The 17,607-nt window shown below is 38.2% G+C and overlaps 2 protein-coding genes and 1 long non-coding RNA gene across 7 annotated transcripts; all 3 read left to right on the forward strand.

Annotated features, from left to right (window-relative positions):
* The first annotated feature begins 231 nt into the window (after nucleotides 1–231).
* LOC118029180 (uncharacterized) lies at nucleotides 232–10,527 on the forward strand. 5 transcript variants are annotated; one of them, XM_035032992.2, is made up of 10 exons: nucleotides 232–5,341; nucleotides 6,901–7,102; nucleotides 7,209–7,356; nucleotides 7,497–7,596; nucleotides 7,764–7,838; nucleotides 8,015–8,105; nucleotides 8,264–8,534; nucleotides 8,632–8,674; nucleotides 8,756–8,859; nucleotides 9,652–10,527. In XM_035032992.2, exons 1-10 carry the CDS (start codon nucleotides 415–417, stop codon nucleotides 10,051–10,053), a joined length of 6,363 nt encoding a protein of 2,120 aa, XP_034888883.1. In that variant the 5' UTR covers nucleotides 232–414; the 3' UTR covers nucleotides 10,054–10,527. The 5 variants fall into 5 exon arrangements, with proteins under 5 accessions (XP_034888883.1, XP_034888882.1, XP_034888884.1 ...); XM_035032991.2 differs by having other exon boundaries at nucleotides 7,206–7,356; nucleotides 9,652–10,526; XM_035032993.2 differs by lacking the exon at nucleotides 9,652–10,527 and having other exon boundaries at nucleotides 7,206–7,356; nucleotides 8,756–9,240.
* Nucleotides 10,528–11,600: 1,073 nt separating this feature from the next.
* On the forward strand, nucleotides 11,601–12,907 carry LOC118029268 (NAD(P)H-quinone oxidoreductase subunit M, chloroplastic). The gene is made up of 2 exons (XM_035033113.2): nucleotides 11,601–12,190; nucleotides 12,654–12,907. Exons 1-2 carry the CDS (start codon nucleotides 11,756–11,758, stop codon nucleotides 12,828–12,830), a joined length of 612 nt encoding a protein of 203 aa, XP_034889004.1. The 5' UTR covers nucleotides 11,601–11,755; the 3' UTR covers nucleotides 12,831–12,907.
* A 3,274-nt stretch (nucleotides 12,908–16,181) lies between these two features.
* LOC140955596 (uncharacterized) lies at nucleotides 16,182–17,204 on the forward strand. Its single transcript, XR_012169876.1, has 2 exons — nucleotides 16,182–16,248; nucleotides 16,803–17,204. It is a non-coding gene; the product is annotated as an uncharacterized lncRNA (long non-coding RNA).
* The last annotated feature ends 403 nt before the right edge of the window (nucleotides 17,205–17,607 follow it).

Consider the following 17,607-nt stretch of genomic DNA (forward strand, 5'->3'; position numbering starts at 1 on the left):
CCTAGTATTTAGACCCAATTCTTTTGAGTTTGATGTCAGTATCCAAGATTAATGGATTCGATGTTGGATTTTAGATATAATGTTATAATTAAATTCAATGCTTTTAGACCTTAAATTTTTTTAATATTTTTCATGAAAATAAAAAAAATTCTCCGCGGCGTTAGCTAGGATAACTCCAAAACAGCTTCGCGTTCAAAACCAAAGTATATTATTTTACTTGAAGAAACGAAACTCCAACCTAAAAGGAGTCGAGAACCTTGGCTCCAACACCAATACAAAACAAAACGAGTGAAACGACATAACCACACACGTAAACAGCTGGCTGCGATTGGGAAACAGAAGACAAGGCAGGGGAGGGCAGGCCACACTCTCGTCGTGTGCTCCTTCATTCAAAGAAACAAAGCCAGCCGTGTCATGGAGTATCATAAATATGATCCAAACGCGCGCGCATCCAGAAAGATCAAAGATCGAACAATAGCCACCACCGCTATGGCTCCTCCATCTTCCTATTTCCACTACACAAAGTACGCTAAACACCATTCTCCTACCCCTCCTCCTCGTTACCCTAATAACCTTAATTTCCACCACCATTCCAACTTTCTTGAACCGCCTCCGCCGCCACAAACGCCTCCTCCTCCACCGTCATTCCCACAATTCTCCCCTCGAAACCCCCATTTCTCCTATAACCCTAGCCCAAATCATCCCCAAATTCACGATAACTATAACCACCAGCGATCGCACCATGACCTTCCTCACTCAACTCAATTGCCTTGGGTTTCTCATCAATTGTACGATGACCGTCAACCGCCGTGTCGTTTACCCGAGTTCGATCACTGTGTCCATGAACCCCGACCCGATTTTACGTTTTTGCGTGATGATCATATGCAAACTAGGCATGAAATGGAAGATGATCCTAATCCTAACTCTAGATTGGATCAGGACCGTAATGTTGTGACTGATGGTGAGAGTGAGCATTGTCGTCGTCGTGTTGAATTTGGATCTAATTCTGATAGATCTTCTTCTAGTGTTTTCCGAACTGTTTCGAATCAACTGAGGGGTTTCAAGTCGAATTCAGGGAATTATGAGAATAGGCGCCGTTTGAATTATGATTATCATGAGAAGGGGAGTGCCAACCAGAGGTGGGTTCATGACAGAGAGGCTATGGGCGAATCGCGTGATTCATTGATTGAGTTGGGGAGTAACGAGATTGGTGATGGTGAAAATAGGATTCTTGCTGGGAAACGTGAGCATTATAGGATTAGAGAAGGGAATTTGGAGTTGGAAAGGAATGGTGGTAAAAGTAGAGAGGGTAGTTATGAGTTTAATAGGACTCCAAGGAAGCAGTTACAGAAAAAGAGTGCTCTACTTAGGCTTCGAAAGCCTAGTTATAGGAATAGAGAGGATGAGAGAGTGCATTATTCGAGTTATGCTGATTATACTAAATCTAGTCCTTTTAGAGGTAAACATCAGGAATCCGGTTTTTTTAGAGGCAAAGATAAAGATAAGTTCTTGCATGCAGATCGTGGGATGGTAGAGGGAGCAAGAGAGAGAAGCCCAGTAGAGCTTGATGTTTCTTTTAAGTCTAATTCGTTGGTAGCCAAGACAATTTTGACGCCTACTTTAAGTTCTGCAGGCGCTTCTGAAATGAATTTGACACCTAGGAATAGTAAAGTTAGGAAGGTGTTGGTCCCTGCTAAGGATAAGGATAGTTTGAATTCGTCAATGCATAAACCCAACAAGGTTGCATTGGGATTGGACGAAGCTGCAAGTGTTGCAAATAAAGCGTCCAGTTCTAACAAGGAGCTAAAGAAGTCTAAAGAGGTAGTTACAGCTTCTGGTATTACTAATGTGCGAGATAGTAGCTCACTGCCTATGAAGAGGACTGTGTCCCTTAGAAGTGGAACCAATCTTGTTTCTGGTAAAACATCTTCACTTAAGGGTGGAAAGAAAAAAAAAGTTGTTAAGAGAGTAGCGAAGAAAGTTGCAAACCATAAGTCAACTTTATCAAGTTCACAGCCAACAAAAACTCGTGATGAACCTGTGAAAGCTGATAACTTTGCCCATAATCCAACTGAATCCATTGACCCTGACAAGGCTGCTGCTGTGGCTGACATTGTTGATCCACAGCCTTGTCCAAATGAAGTTACAGCGATGCCTAAGAATGACAAGGTGGAGAGATTTGATAAGTTTATGGAATCAGGGCTGGTTGGCGCTGGTGCAGATTCTGGTAATTTATTTGTATTTAATATCAATGGAAATAAGAGCCGCTCAGCTTCTCCCTCAGGCTTTTCAAATCACGAAGAAACCAAATTTGGTGAGAGTTTTATAAATGGTGATTGTGACAATGGCTTGCATGCTATTGCAGATACTGAAAACAGTTTAAAGAAATCACTAGATGAAACATTTAGATCCGATATTGGTGGTGTTGAAGATGTCAGCAAGCAGCCTTGTCAGAATGGAGATTCTTGCTTGTTTGAGGACAATGCTGTGAGGGGATCTCTCAAAGTTTTGGATTATATGGAAGGCAATACTGATTTTGGTTCATTAAGTTCAGAAAAAACAATAATTCATGAAGGTCCTATGAATACTTGTATGCCTTTGATAGGGTTAGATGCCGCTTCAATGAACTCACAAGAGAGAATTACAGTTTTTGACGCGGGGGCATCTGATGTTGGTTGCAAGGAGCCCTGCAGAAATCTAGGTAGCCCATCAGCTGAGAATGGCATCACTGATCTACTTCAGGGTGCTAGTTTCCCTGTAGTAAACAATAGAAGTTTCTCTGTATCTATTTCAGGGGAAACAGGAATTCAGAATGATGTCATACGACCCAATCAGGGAGTAGGGACCATTTTGGTTTCTCCCAGCTGCTGTACCGATTCAGAAGAAATTAATATTTCTGTCCATGGAACTGGTGATGATTTTAGTGAGCAGCTATCTCAAGATGGGGTTACTAAAACATTGGAGAGTGCTTCCATCGGAGGTTCTCTAGATACCAATGATTCTGCTGGTGGCAGTGACGAGGATGCAACTGACATTACGAAGAATGATAAAAAAATTGAAGTTCCTCAGTTAGATTTGTCAAGGACAGATGTATCTTACATGCATTTGGATCCTGCAAATATGGTCACCAGTACCACTGCACATTGGGTGGATAAAACCTTGAGATTATGTTTTGAAGACAGTTCTGCAGCTGAGTGTACATTTTCTGGTTCCCAATTTGTGGATGTTGGCTCACAATCTTGTAATATCGTCAGTGTCCTTCATGAGGGCAGTTTAACAGATGTTTCAGCGGGTAAGGATTCTGTCAGGAGGAGTGATGATGTTGGTCCAAGTAATGTTTCACCAAGGAATGAAGAGAACAGAAAGTTCTCTGCTCCTCAACTGGAATTGAATTCTCCACTAGAATCTGATGTTGACGAGGGACCTGTATTTGCAGGCAACTCTACATCAGTTATGGAAGTGCCCTCCAATTCTGGTGATGGTCAAACACTGCCAGAAGAGGAAGCTGTAGTGTCTGATATGGATTTTGTGTGTACTTCTGACTTTCTGCCTGCACAGAAGCGGATCACTGCATCGCTTGAAAATTGTTCAGTAGGAGAGCACACGGTGGCTGCAGTCAAAGATGCATTTGAAGATGATGGTAAAAAAGATGTCCAATTTCATTTCGCTGTTGAGGAACTGGCAGTTACAAAAGTGACATCCCGTGATCTGGTTGTATTGGGAGGCAAGGACATCATAAATGCTACTCCAGTTGTGGTTGGAAGTAGCAATCCAAATGACTCTATGGATGTTGATGCTGGTGAGGGAGACAAAATGGACATTGATGCTGCAGAGGAGCAAGTTGTTATTGACGGTGGGATTGATCCGTGCCAAATCCCTTCAAAACTTCAGACACAGGTCTTGACTGAGAAATTGCCAGGTATAGATGTGGAGGATATTGATTTTCATGGTGTGAAGAACGATTCGCCTTGTATGTCAAACAATCTATCTTCATTTGAAGATGGCTTTGGAGTTTCTACTATCAATTCAAGTGAGGAACTTATGGCATTTGTACCTGAGACACTGTCTGATAGGGGTTTTCCAGAAAGCTTGCCTGATGTCCTGGGCACATCATTAAGCAAAAATCCAGTTGAAAAGGTTCATGGGTATCATGATAAAATTCTAGCTGAGAGGCCTGCAATTAATGTTGGTTCTAACTCATCTATATGTACAACAAGTTCACAAAGTGGTAAAATTGTTTTAAAATCAGATCATGCAGTAGAAGGTGATCGGCTGTTGGCTCGAATGACAGGGCATTTTCCATCACAGGATTCCAAAATAACAACTCGGACGCGGAATGCTGTGAGTGGGCAATTATATGGAAGGAAGAACCAGACTAATTGTGCTGTATCTAAGATTTATCCAGGTCGCTCATCTTTTGTTTTTACTGCTTCAAAGAGTACAGCTTCTTCATCTCGCAACTCAAAAACTCAAACATGGCATCGAACTGATAGTTCTTCTGATTCTGCTCCACCAGCAAAAAAGGCATTCTCGAGCACTGTTCATGCACAAATGCAATTTCCTAGGAAAACTGATAAGCTCCAGAGCACCTCTTACATTCGCAAGGGTAACAGTCTTGTTAGAAAACCTATTTCAGTTGCTCAATCCCCGGATCCTCATGGTTTGAGTTCTTCTGTGTATCAGCTCAACTCTTCTGGTACTAATGAACCAAAGAAGAGTACTGGCTCTGACAGTAGAATTGATATTGTGGATCCGCTTGATGTTGTGAGAAAAGGAGGCATGAATGCTTCTTGTGAGAGACCGAGAACACCACCTCTATCTAGTGTCCCTAAAATACCAAATCAGGCAACTAATGCTTTAGGGGTTCGGGTATCTTCCCCATTAGCTGAGCATCTTCACTCTCTTTCTACTGAAACGGCAACAGCCCCAGCAGAATTTATGGAAAGCAATGATGTTCCAAAGTCTTCTGACAATTTGTTGAAAATTTCAGAATCTCCAATAACTCAAAATAGCCAAATTAATAATTTGGAATGTAATGGTGATCTAAATGAAGATAATAAGGTAGTTTTGGCAAATGTCAAGAACCTAACATATGTTAAGAAAAAATCAAATCAGTTGGTTGCAACTTCAAATCCATGTGCATCTTCTGTACAACATGCCTGTAACACATCATCATCTGATAGCCATTACAAGAAGAGGAGAAATCAGCTAATTAGGACTTCACTGGAAAGTCAGGTCAAGCAGACAACCAGCATCCCTGATGAAAGTTTGAATTCAGAGGGACAAACTGCTCTTTACTCTTTTTTCAGCAGAAGTTTTAGTAAGAGACGACCACGTAAAGGTGTGTTTGATTAACTTATTTCTTGCACACGTTATAATCTTTGTGAGCATCAATCTAAATAAACTGGTTGATTACATGGCTTATGTATCTTGCAATGGTTATACATTTATTAATTTGATAGCACTTTCAACACAGGAACATTTTAGGTGTTGTATCCTATCATAGTCATGCTAGAAACCATTTTTTAAGGGGTGGGTTCACGTAGTCTTGGTTCAGAGCTAAAGACATCTCTGGATTAGAGTGGTGAGATTCTACATTAGCATGAGCATCTAAGCACTTGGCATGTTCAGTGTAACAGCTGCAGAGCAGCTTTTATTGACTATTGTTTTTGTTGATTTATATAAGATAGAAATATATGTTTCTCACCTTAGGTTCTTTTTGAGATAAAATTCTCTCACCTTATGTTCTTCTCCACATTCCTGTGTTTCTGTTTGATGTGTTCTTGCCTATCCTACTGGTTTAGTTACTCCGAGGGAGGAAAATTGAGAGCGCTTGGTATGGGCCATTTTTTAAATTGATTGCATCTAGGCCAAGGACATGGCTGGTAGATGAAGTCTCAGACACATGTATTGTATTAATTTCCAGAATCCATATGAAGAGATAAAGTTGGGATCCAGTTTTAGGTCCGCAAGGCTGGAGTTCAGGCAATCCTGCTGCTTGTATCATATATCTAGGAATGAACTGGCAAAATAATTGGAATAATTTAATTTCTATGCACTGATTTTCAGTAAGAAGATATAAATTTGTTTGTGCATGCATCACACGTCATGGATTCTTTGGTCTAGCGATCACCTCTCGTTTGGATGTGGCATGCTGGAGTACTTACCTAATGTAATCAAGTTAGCCCGAGCTTTGCTTTCAAAAACTGTTTGGAATCATCTTCTTCTTTTTTTGTTCTCTCTAAAACAAAATGTATGTGGATTGTTATCTTATACTAGAAATTGAATAGTTTGAAGATCCCAAGAATTCTAATATCCTTTAAACATTATATGGAAATTGAAGTCCTAGCTAAAACTTGATTGTTGAATGGCCTGTGCTTATAAATGGTACTTTTTATTAAGCATAGACATTCTTTTCACAACTTTTTTATACCTATTTTATAATGCCAGTTGTAGCAAAAAAAAATCAAAATTTATTTGTTTTCTGCAAGTCAACTAATTGTTGCTATGATCAGCTGGAGCCCACAGTGCATAGAATCATAGCTTACTCCCTGAGTATAATTTGGAAATGTTGGGATAGCTTTTCATCATTTTGTAGCAGCTCTAGCTAACATTAATTGTTAAATGGCCTCTGCTTATGAACACAACTATTTATTAAGCATATACATTCTTTCCGTATCTTGCATTCTCATTTTTAATTTCAGCTGTAGTAGTTCTGTATTTTCCCCTCTAAACATATGTATTGGTTTGTTTCTGTAAGTTAAGTATAGTGGATTAAAGTCATAATTTGCTCCCAGTGGATTAATTTGCAGATATTGTTGGAATAGAGTTTTTGATCATTTTATTTTGGCATGACAATATTTATTACAAAAGAAACTGAAGTTGGCTATCCGTTTGCAGTCTTGACAAAGACCTGTAAACCTTCTAAGTTCTCTTTGGTCTGGACACTGCATGGTGCACAGCTATCAAAGAATGATGGTGATTCATTGCATCATGGGAAGGTCTTGCCTCATTTGTTTCCCTGGAAAAGAGCTACATATTGGAGAAGTTTCTTGCCAAAACCATCTTCAATTTCAAATCATAGTTCCTTATCCTCAATTGGGTACAATGGCTTGTGGTGTTTTCCTTTATGTTTCTGCTGCTTATTTCAGTTTATCTGATGTGTACCTTTGCAAAAAATATAAAAATTTCTTAATCTTTTTTAGCAGGAAACTGCTACTGTTGAGAAAGAGGAATACAGTTTACACAAGGTCAAAACATGGATTTTCACTTCGAAAATCCAAGGTATTAAGTTTTGGTGGGTCTAGTTTAAAGTGGTCAAAATCCATTGAAAGGTATTGGAAGAAAGCTAATGAGGTCAGTTGGGCTGGATGGATGACAGAGGCAAGATTTTTATTTTTTTTCCTATTTTAACAGCTTTGAAGTCTACTTATGTTCACTTTGCAAATGTAAGGGTTTCATCACTCTCAATAATTTTCCTTTCTGCTTCTATGCAGGAAGCTACCTTGGCTGTTGCTGCGGTGGAGAGGAAGAACAGAGAACGGAGAGGTGCTGCCCATGGTGCTTCTCCAACAAAGAGTAGAAACAGTTCTTCTCGTAAGTTAGCTCATAGTATGGAGCTGCACCGAATATGCAGTGGTTCTGGTGTTTGTTGAAGTGTAATATAATGGAATCGAAAAGTTTCTTGCAAATGGAGGCATCTGTGAATGCTTTAATGATTATTTTGTGTAATATAGTGGGAAATGAACTTACAATTTTTGCAGGAGAAAGCATTTTTCGTATTGGCTTAGTTCGCTACAAAATGGACTCTTCAAAGCAGACTCTTCAGAGGATATCAGGTGGTCCTTTATTGATCTTTTCGTTGTTCATGTTTTAGGTTCGTTGTTTGAAATAGAAATTGATTTTATCTACACTTTGGGCTTTGGATGCCTCTAGTTATTTTTTGCTTTGGGCATTATTAACTTGGTCTATGCCACCAAATTGGTGTTTAATAAGCGAAGAAAATGATTTGTAGGTGATGAATCATCATGCTCTGGGGCCCTTCAAAAAGAAAAGGATGCCAAGAAGTCATATGTTCCAAGGAGATTAATGATTGGGAAAGATGAGTACGTCTTTGTTTACATTGTTTTGCATAACTTTAATTTCTGGTCGAGAAAGTAGTATATTGTAAACTGCTGATCTGTTAGAAATTTGTAGTTTATGGTTTGGGTTACTGGGTTATAAAAGTGCTGATCACAATTTTTTTTAATACCAAAACTGGCAGGTATGTGCAAATTGGCAATGGTAACCAGCTTATAAGAGATCCCAAGAAGCGAACTCGCATTTTGGCCAGTGAAAAAGTTCGATGGAGTTTGCACACCACAAGATCACGATTGGCTAGAAAGAGAAAGTACTGTCAGTTTTTCACAAGATTTGGGAAATGCAACAAAGATGATGGAAAATGTCCCTTCATTCATGATTCCTCCAAAATTGCAGTCTGCACAAAGTTTCTGAATGGCTTATGTTTCAATCCTGAATGCAAATTGACTCATAAGGTTGATAGAAGATCCAATCAAAAGAACTTAACGTCCCTGTTTCAAATGGCTGATTTGCTTTTGTTGACATTCCACCTTGATTTTGTTTCTTTTGCAGGTCATTCCGGAAAGGATGCCTGATTGCTCTTACTTTTTGCAAGGTGCTCCTCCCTTCCCCCTTCTATTATGCTTTTGTATAATCTATTGGTGATAATGTAGGAATGTGAGAAATTTTCTGGCAGGCCTTTGCACCAATAAAGTCTGCCCTTATAGACATGTGCGTGTCAATCCTAATGCTTCTATCTGCGAAGGATATCTCAGGGGCTATTGTGCCGATGCCAATGAGGTATTGGCATATTCTTTATATTCAAGTAACTTCTTGTTATTGTTTGACTTTTGATGAATAAGTAGCTCTATTTCGTTCAGAGGAGAAAAACATGTGCCAGTTGCTGCTAAAATGATTTACATTACTGCATACAGTAAGATTACAGGGACATTAAAACAATATTCTGCCCATTGCTACAAGATGAGATGCTCTCCATTTACCCTTAAACACCCAGTGATGAAGCTCCTCTAATAACCATTATCATCTGTTTTTTCTTTTTCTGGTAACAGATGTCGTGATACCAATCATGCTGAACTTTCAAAACCCTGACATCTAACAGAATAGCTTTTCTTGAACTGACCTTTTTAAATTATGGATAAAACGTCTGGTACCCTTACAACCATGCTCTTAAGTTAAGACATTTGACATCACCATATTGTGAGCAATGACCATGGTGCTGTGTGAGCTAAGGAACCAAAACTCAAAGCTTAGATGGTTGCCCTTCATGTGATTTTATCTTTAGGTCTGCCTCATCAACCTGATCTTCCTTTCCTCAAAACTACAGGCTGACACAAGCTGTTCCTGGCCATTGCTATAAGATTATCCAATTGATTTGGCTTTGGGATAAACAAGTTTTTAGAATATTTGCTTGATATTATTTATGATGATCTCTTAGAGAGAGAATATATATATATATATATATATTTTATTTTTTTTAATGCTTGATAACTCTCTCTCCCCCTCTCCCTCCCTCTCTGTGCACACACTTCACACAAGCTGTAAGTGTAAATGCAATATAACTCTGCTATACAGTGTCTGAAGAAGCACAGCTACGTCTGCCCCTCCTATGAAGCAACAGGATCCTGTCCACAAGGATCCAAATGCAAGCTACACCATCCTAAGAACCGAAGCAAGGAAAAGAAAAGCAAGCGATCACGAGATAACAATGTTCAAGGGCGATATTTTGGTTTGATGCACACCAGCACTACTGAGCTGAGAAATCCAGTGCCCGGAAAACTCAATGTGCTAGATAATGATGCTATTTCTTTCAAAGGAAGCATTGCTGATTATATCAGCCTTGATGTTATTGATGAAGTGGTAGAAAATACCATTCCAGCAGATGAGCACACAGCACTTGGTGATAGTGATCCTTTGGAATTGCAATTAGGTGATCTTGATGAGCTAATTAAACCTGTCCGTATAATGGACATCTGACGCTAAGATCACTGGTAGCTCAAATGTGAAGCACCGAGTTTGTGCGATTTATGAAGTCAATTGTACATAAGGTAGATCAGGTTTTAGCATATTCTGATTCCTTCATTGAGCAATAGAATGGTCGAGGAAAGTAGGGAAATGATTTTGATGAGGTTACACTGATTTTGATGAGCTTGTAACCTTCTGTGCCTGTGCATGGTGTATTTGTTAGTTTTCTATTCGGAACAGGAACTGCAATGGTAAATCCATCTGTTTTCTCAACTTTTAATTTCTTTTTTCATATATAGTTTATTTATTTATTTATAGGAATGCAATTTGTGGCTTCCGTTGTGTACATAATACGTGTAATAATTCATTAATGAAAGGATGCTGCCAAGCTTTTGAACTACAAAGAATGAGGTGGGGCGTGTTTGTCTTTCCAATTTCTCTAATGCTGTTCTTTCCATGTTCTTTTGGTCCAACAATTCAACCGTTATCCCCATGGAGGTTGAAAGTGCTGTGCTTAAGAAGCTATGGCCCTGCGTGTAGGCGTGGCTCTGAAGTTGAACTTGCATGAGCTTGAATGAGTCGTGAATCTTTTTCAAATTTAATTGCTGGAAAGCAAGGGGAGCCCTCGCTGTTCCAAAAATTTCATATTTGTATTGAGATATTCTATGTTCTTTTTTTGCACGTCTGAGTTGTAGGACCATTTTCAAAATTAACTTTAATGACGACTTTGAAAAACACATGAAATAATTTTTAATGATATAAATTATTGAATACAACATGTGTTTCTCATTCAAAATTCTCTTCTTTTTATTTATTCATTTTTTCTTATTTGACAAAGCCATGAATTATTATTATTATTATTTTTTATCAATAGCATGTATTTTTGAATAAAAACTTAAAGCAAATAAAATAGGAATCTGTAAGAATTCTAATAATTTAAATTTAGAAGGAAAAGATGTAATTTTTTGAGCAAAACTCTCTTTTTGTTATTTATTTTATTTCCATGAAAAATTTTTGTTTACTTATTATAAGAATGGTTTTTTTTTTATATAAAAACTTATCATAATATGTGAATCAATTTTCAACAAAGAAATAAAAAAATAATACCTTGATTATTTTTATGTGATTGTATGAAAAATAAAAGAATAATTAATGGTACAAAACAATTTAAAAAATTGACAACAAAAAATAAAAAAATATATTTTATTCTTATTGAATATTCATGTCCATTTTTTAAAAAACTATTATGCACATTAGTTTCATGTATAATTATTAAAAAAAATTAAAAATATAGCCATTAAAATCCCTAATCTTATTGAAAAAAATATGAACGGTGCAAGTTATTGGTAATAATAGTCTTTGAGAGACGGGCATTTTCAGGCCAGGAAAAAAATAAAAACATATCAATTAAATTGTTTTGAACGTCCAAGAAAATGATGAAGATGGACAAGAGTGTTTCTAATCCATTAAAGTACAAGTACAGTTTAGGGGGCAAAAAAGTCTAGAAATAGAGGAAAATAAATAGAAATACAAGAGAGTGCTTGCTGCAGCTTAATTTGTGGCAGCCAATTTTCTGCTTTTCTTCACCACAGACCTTGGAAGCTTCAATAAAACAAGTCCTATCTTATCCAGAAAATAAATGGACTGGAAAGCAATTCTCAGAGAGGCTAGCAAACAAAGAGCTCATTGAGTTTGATTACTGTTAGATTTAGCAATGGCAGCATCTTCCTCCTACATGGCTTGTGCAAAGTTCTCCATGCTGAGCTGGCTTGGAGGCGGAGGAGAACTGAAAATGAGACGCGTAACCTCCATTTCAGCTCAGCAGCGAGCTGAAGTCCAAGAATCACAAGAAGTGAACGCGCAAGAAGAAGAGAGAGTGAAGCAACCAGTACAACCAAGACCAGTGGAACCACAGGTTAACGTGAAGAGCAAGAACATGGGCAGGGAATATGGAGGGCAGTGGCTCAGTAGCGTCACACGGCACGTGAGGATCTATGCTGCTTACATTGACCCAGAAACCTGTGAGTTCGATCAAACTCAGACGGATAAGCTCACCCTTATCCTCGATCCTACAGATGAGTTCGTTTGGACAGATGAGACTTGCTACAAGGTTTACTCCTACTTCCAAGAGCTCGTGGATCACTACGAGGTAATTCTACCGAGTAATTGAGATAACAATTGTTTTTTAAAATATTTTTTATCATTTTAGAAGCATATTCAAACTGCAATACCAAACACCGGACGGGACTTAATCAAAGAGTATGCCAATCCAAGTTGGTACCTCTAGTGATATAACAATCTCTCTATTTATCATCCCAAACGCATCAAAAAGCCATCCCAGACAACATCAAGTTCAGACTGCTAACAGGCCTCTAGTCCACAGGATTAACATGATCTCCATCCAACAGCACCAATACCTCTGAAGCAAACTCATTGGCTTTTGTTTTTTTTACGACAAGCAACTCTGAAGCAAAGGATACTAGGGAACATAGGAACTACCCACATCTATATCAATCTCTTAAAGGAAAATACGTTCTGTAAAGTTCAGTCTAGGGTGATCTAGTGGAACCCTGTTTTGCCTTGCTGAACACTAATGTCTGATGTGGAAACAGGGAGCCCCGTTGACAGAATACACACTGCGGCTGATTGGTTCAGATATAGAACACTACATAAGGAAGCTGCTATACGATGGAGAAATCAAATACAACATGAATGCAAGGGTGCTGAATTTCAGCATGGGGAAACCACGCATTCTATTTAACAACGATGGTCAGCTGCAGGATGTATAATCACAAGATACAGATAGGGTGGCCACACAAATGTATGATGTTGTGATTTGGTATGTTTGAATACAGTTTCTTCCTCATGGCTATCTCCACGAGCTAATCATGCATAAATGCTGAGAGGATAGTGACGAAGAGAGGTGCACAAACTCAAATGCAGATGCAATGCAGTTTCAAATCTTCTAGACCCACCCCACAAGTCTACATCTGCCAAAGATCTCCATACTCCCTTTCGTTATAAGGCTTTTCAAGAATTTTTGTTAGTTCCTCTCTAAATTTACCAGAAACTCCATTGTCCCTCCAATCCTCATCCCTCATTTGCCAATCATATATAGAACATGGAAAGCATATTAGTTTCAGCTGTTAGAATTGTGATAACATGAATAATTTTATAGCAGACAAAATGGTACATAAAGAAAAGAAAGGATTGGAGCAGGAAAAGATGCATTACCTCTAAAATGCATCCTTTTGAAATCACAAATGGAGTATCATTTCCATCAAAAAATTGATTGGTGTCCGTGAAAATCACCTCAGAATCAGATGAACTCTGTTCACTCTCTTCATATAAAACTCCTTTTCCACTTTTGAGGTGCAAATACCACATACCCACCATCTTTTTTACAAGAATTCAAAAACAATTGGTTACTATGATCCACCATATCCACATTCATCTCACATTTGCGTTTACAATTTGTTGAACTAGGACCTTGTGGGCTAGGCTTTTTACTTGCATGCCCATTAGCTCCACATGGAACTGCATTCAAGGACTGCCTTTTGAATTCCCTTTCAACAGCCAAATTCCCCCTTTCTTTGGCTGAAAAATCCTTCATTTTTCTTTGAGTTTCCATCCTAAAATTCTCCATATCCAAATGCATCTTGCGTTTGCGCTTGCAAATATTCAAACGAATAGTTTCTTGACTATGCCATTTCCTTGCATGTACATTTTCTCTGCAAGAAACAGGATCCATGGATTCCTTTCTCGCCTTGCTTATAACTGCCGAAACCTTTCTTTGTGTGGATGGAACAGCCCCTGATTTTCTTTGATTTTCTGTTCTGATTCACCATTGTCAATTTCACCTTGTGTTTGTGCTTCAAATTAGTCAAACCAAGAACTTCTGGACTAGGCCTTTTACTTGCACATTCAATTGCTCTAGAAGAGGTATGATCCACAGTTTCCACGTTCAAATTGCTTTCAACTGCCGAAACCTTTCTTTATCTGGATTGAATGGGACTTCCCTCAATACTGTTTGGGCCATATCCAATTTAATCTCGTGTTGGCGCTTGCAATTAGTTGTGCCAAGAGCTTCTAGACTAGGCCTTGCAAGCACGTCCATCCGCCTTGCATTCACATCTTCCTTTTTCATCTTGCTTTCAACCACTGAAACCTTCCTTTCCCTTGCTGGAACATCCCCCAATTTTCTCGGAGCTTCCACTCTCTCTTTCATCGTATCGCTCCTAGCTTCCATTCTCTCACTTATCGGATCAATCTTCAATAATTTCCTAGTTCCTGTGTTCTTGCTCTTTGGACAGTCCTTCTCAGTGTCTGGTTTCTGAATGTGACACCGATCATATGCCCCATCTTGTGAAGCATAACTAACAGTTACTGTTATCTCATTCATAAATGAAATCTCAAGAACACATGATTTCACATCCTGTCTATAATTATCCCAGAACATCTTATAGCCAGGTTCCTCGTCATTATCAGCACCATCACCTAGAGACCCATCATCTGCATTATTACCATCATCCCCTGCTTCTTCACCAACAATGCCATTATTGAGATGCCCATCATCAACAATATCATTATCTCCAACCCTAGCATCATCTCTACCAACATCACCTTTCCCAAGACTACCAAAACCATCAGCCAGAGAAAAAGGAGTAGCATCACCATCAATGGACCTAGTATCCAAATCAACACCATCCACAGCCCCATTACCACCAATATTATTCTCTACAAGCCCATTAACAAGATCAACATTGACATCACCTTTATCAGTCAATCTATTACCATTTCTTTTCTTGGATAAAGAAGTCTTAATATCCAAGCAACACAATCACTATCAACATACAGCCGTTCATCTAAATCCTTTAAAAACTTCTTGCTATGTTCGTCAACCTCAATGTTGTCATCATCATCAAGTATAATATAGCTACTACTCTTGGGTGCATTTGTTGGAGACTCAATACATTTACCACCGCTGTATCTTCCAATACTTTGTTGGGATGAAGAAGAGTTGAAGTCAAGACAAGCATCAATATCAACAAAAAGCCCTCTAACTAAATCATCATAAAACTTCATGTAATCTTCACAATGAAAATGGCTGTCAGGGCCATCCTTTCGAACACAAACACTTTCATGGCTACTCTTCAGAGCCATAATGTCTTCACAAATGTTGTTTTTTCCATTCAAATTGACCTTGAAACTTTGAGTGCCAATATTCCTTCTCCTCAACCTCCGATTCAACCTCTCATCATCACACCCTTAACTTCACTTTTAACAACCCCATTAACCACCCCCCCCCCCCCCACACACACACTCACACCAAAGAAAAAACAAAAGTTCTTTACTATATATATATATATATATATATATATATAATCAACTAATTAAACCCCCTTGTTTTCATGAAAAAGACGAGCATCAAAAAACACAACCAGTTGACCAATAAAAACAAACAAGAATCCCAGTTTTTTCACAAATAAATAAATAAATAAATAAGAACAAACTAATAAACCTTAATTAATCCAAGAGGAACAGTAACAAAACACACCGTTTACAGAGGAAAATTTGTCTAAACTTCAGGGAAGAAAAAAAAACCTTAAATATAACAAGCATGTAGACTTCTAGTCAAAGAAAATACATAGGTTTTCGTCTTCACAAACAGTAAAATATCTTCCTTTACTCTCTCGCTTTACCGTAAACCACACAAAAAACATCGAAATTACAGAAGGGGAAGAAGAGTCACTTGTCTTCATCATGTGTCCTCTTAACCTTTTTCTTGTTGCTGTAGACAAAACCCCATGGGCATGGTGATGTGCATTCACTTCTTTATTCAAGTGGCTTTCTTAATGAATGGTATGCCTCAATGGTTATTGCATGTGTTTCGATCATGCCCTTTCAGAACGTCGATAGAAAAACTTAGAATCCATATTATGTTGCTAGATAAAAATAAGACCCTGGAATATCCTCACCTCTTTGGTGGATATTTGTGTTAAGATTATATGCTTCTGGTTTGCATGACAATCGTTGGTTAATGAGGATTTTATTAAGCTTTGTTGATTATTTGTTTTGTTTCTAACTTTGAAAGTAGTATAAATCGAAGAACGATTAAGATCCACTCAGTTTTTTATGTCTGTTTAGGTGATGGATACATGGCTTGCTTATGCACCAGTGAAGAACAGCCCTGAGGATGCTGCCAAGGTAAAAAAAAAAAAAAAAAGATTGTTGGTTATCATAAATTGCTCCTGTTCTCAATTTTGTACTACTTAAAATAGGCTACTGAAGTTCCAAATGTGCTTAAAAAGAGGTTATTGCCGGCCTTCCGGCTTCAGAGTCCATTCTGGGGATTGCATACATCTTTTGCTTACTTTATTTTTCTGTAGACAACTTTTAGCTGCCCAGTTTGGTGGTGGCATTAGGTTTGAATAAATTGTATTGCCTTAGTGCTTGGGAAGTGAGCTCAAAGACTCAACTCAGATTCTTGAGCATTAGTTTTTTCATTTGTGGCCTTCGTACCTGATACCTAATTCTATTCCAACTTGACTTCAAGCCAGAAGGTAAATTCTTGAGTGGTTCTGTACTTTACTTAATTTGCTGGGCGTTGCCTTGATTGATATAGCTGACATGTATACATATGCATACTGTCTTTGAGATGCTTTCAGTTAGCTACTTGATTGCACCTATTCTCCGGCTTGGCTTACATTTAGGAGCCAGATACAGATACTCATCTCTCCTGCTATTTTCTATCGTTGCAGATCCTCTATCCAAACATGCAGACACATTATGAGGTCTTCAATGGACAAGAGGTCGAAGTGTGGCCTCGTATAGTATGGAAGCCAAAATGGGGACTGACATTTGCCGATATTAGAAGTAAAGTTAGTGCAAGTTGCTCCATTACTCGAAGATCTACCATGGCTATCAAGGGTCGGAATATCCTTGGATGGAGCTCTTGTGATTGACTCTATCGATGAAGCAGAGGTATGTTCCCGGGTAAATGGGATGGTATAAAAGACTGCAAAATCCACACATTAACCCATAAATCATCTAAATTGTTGCTCTTTTCACCTTTTATTTCTTGAAAAATAAGAAAAAAGAAGCTCCTACAATGCTTGACTGGTGCGCAAACAATCACAGTAAATATTGGGGTGCGGCAAAGACGGAGCATCTACAAAGATACTTCAGTACCTGAGGAAATACGGACCAGGGGCTTCAGAATAAAAAAGATTGAGCATCTAGGAAAGGCATTACAGTGAGCCTGGCGAGTTCGAATTGAAGGCTTGAAGAGGGTTAACTTAATACAGAAGGACGAGCCACTTCAAGTTATTTCACTGATGCGATGTGTGAATTAATATTCAACCCAGAAATAAGTTTTGGCCGGAAATAGTTTTTAATGGATACAATGAGGTGATGTGATGTGAGCTTTCAGAATTTTGGAGTTATTTTTAATGTTTTTTAGCTTCAAGAAAAATTTAACTGTTAAATAAAAAGTAAATAAATTAAAAATTATATATGTAAATAAATGTTTAAAAGAGTTGTTTGCATTACCTAAAAATTAAATAC

The sequence above is a fragment of the Populus alba genome, chromosome 5 (assembly GCF_005239225.2).
Source record: "Populus alba chromosome 5, ASM523922v2, whole genome shotgun sequence".
Classification (NCBI taxonomy): Eukaryota; Viridiplantae; Streptophyta; class Magnoliopsida; order Malpighiales; family Salicaceae; genus Populus; species Populus alba.

What these genes read in the sequence shown, in the direction of transcription:
- LOC118029180 (XM_035032991.2), top strand. Translation starts at nt 415, where the DNA reads ATGGAGTATCATAAATATGATCCAAACGCGCGCGCATCCAGAAAGATC. An exon ending in TAAGAGACGACCACGTAAAG is followed by an intron (nt 5,342 to 6,900) that starts GTGTGTTTGATT and finishes ATCCGTTTGCAG; the next exon opens with TCTTGACAAAGACCTGTAAA. An exon ending in AATGCAAATTGACTCATAAG is followed by an intron (nt 8,535 to 8,631) that starts GTTGATAGAAGA and finishes TTTCTTTTGCAG; the next exon opens with GTCATTCCGGAAAGGATGCC.
- LOC118029268 (XM_035033113.2), top strand. Translation starts at nt 11,756, where the DNA reads ATGGCAGCATCTTCCTCCTACATGGCTTGTGCAAAGTTCTCCATGCTG. An exon ending in AGCTCGTGGATCACTACGAG is followed by an intron (nt 12,191 to 12,653) that starts GTAATTCTACCG and finishes ATGTGGAAACAG; the next exon opens with GGAGCCCCGTTGACAGAATA.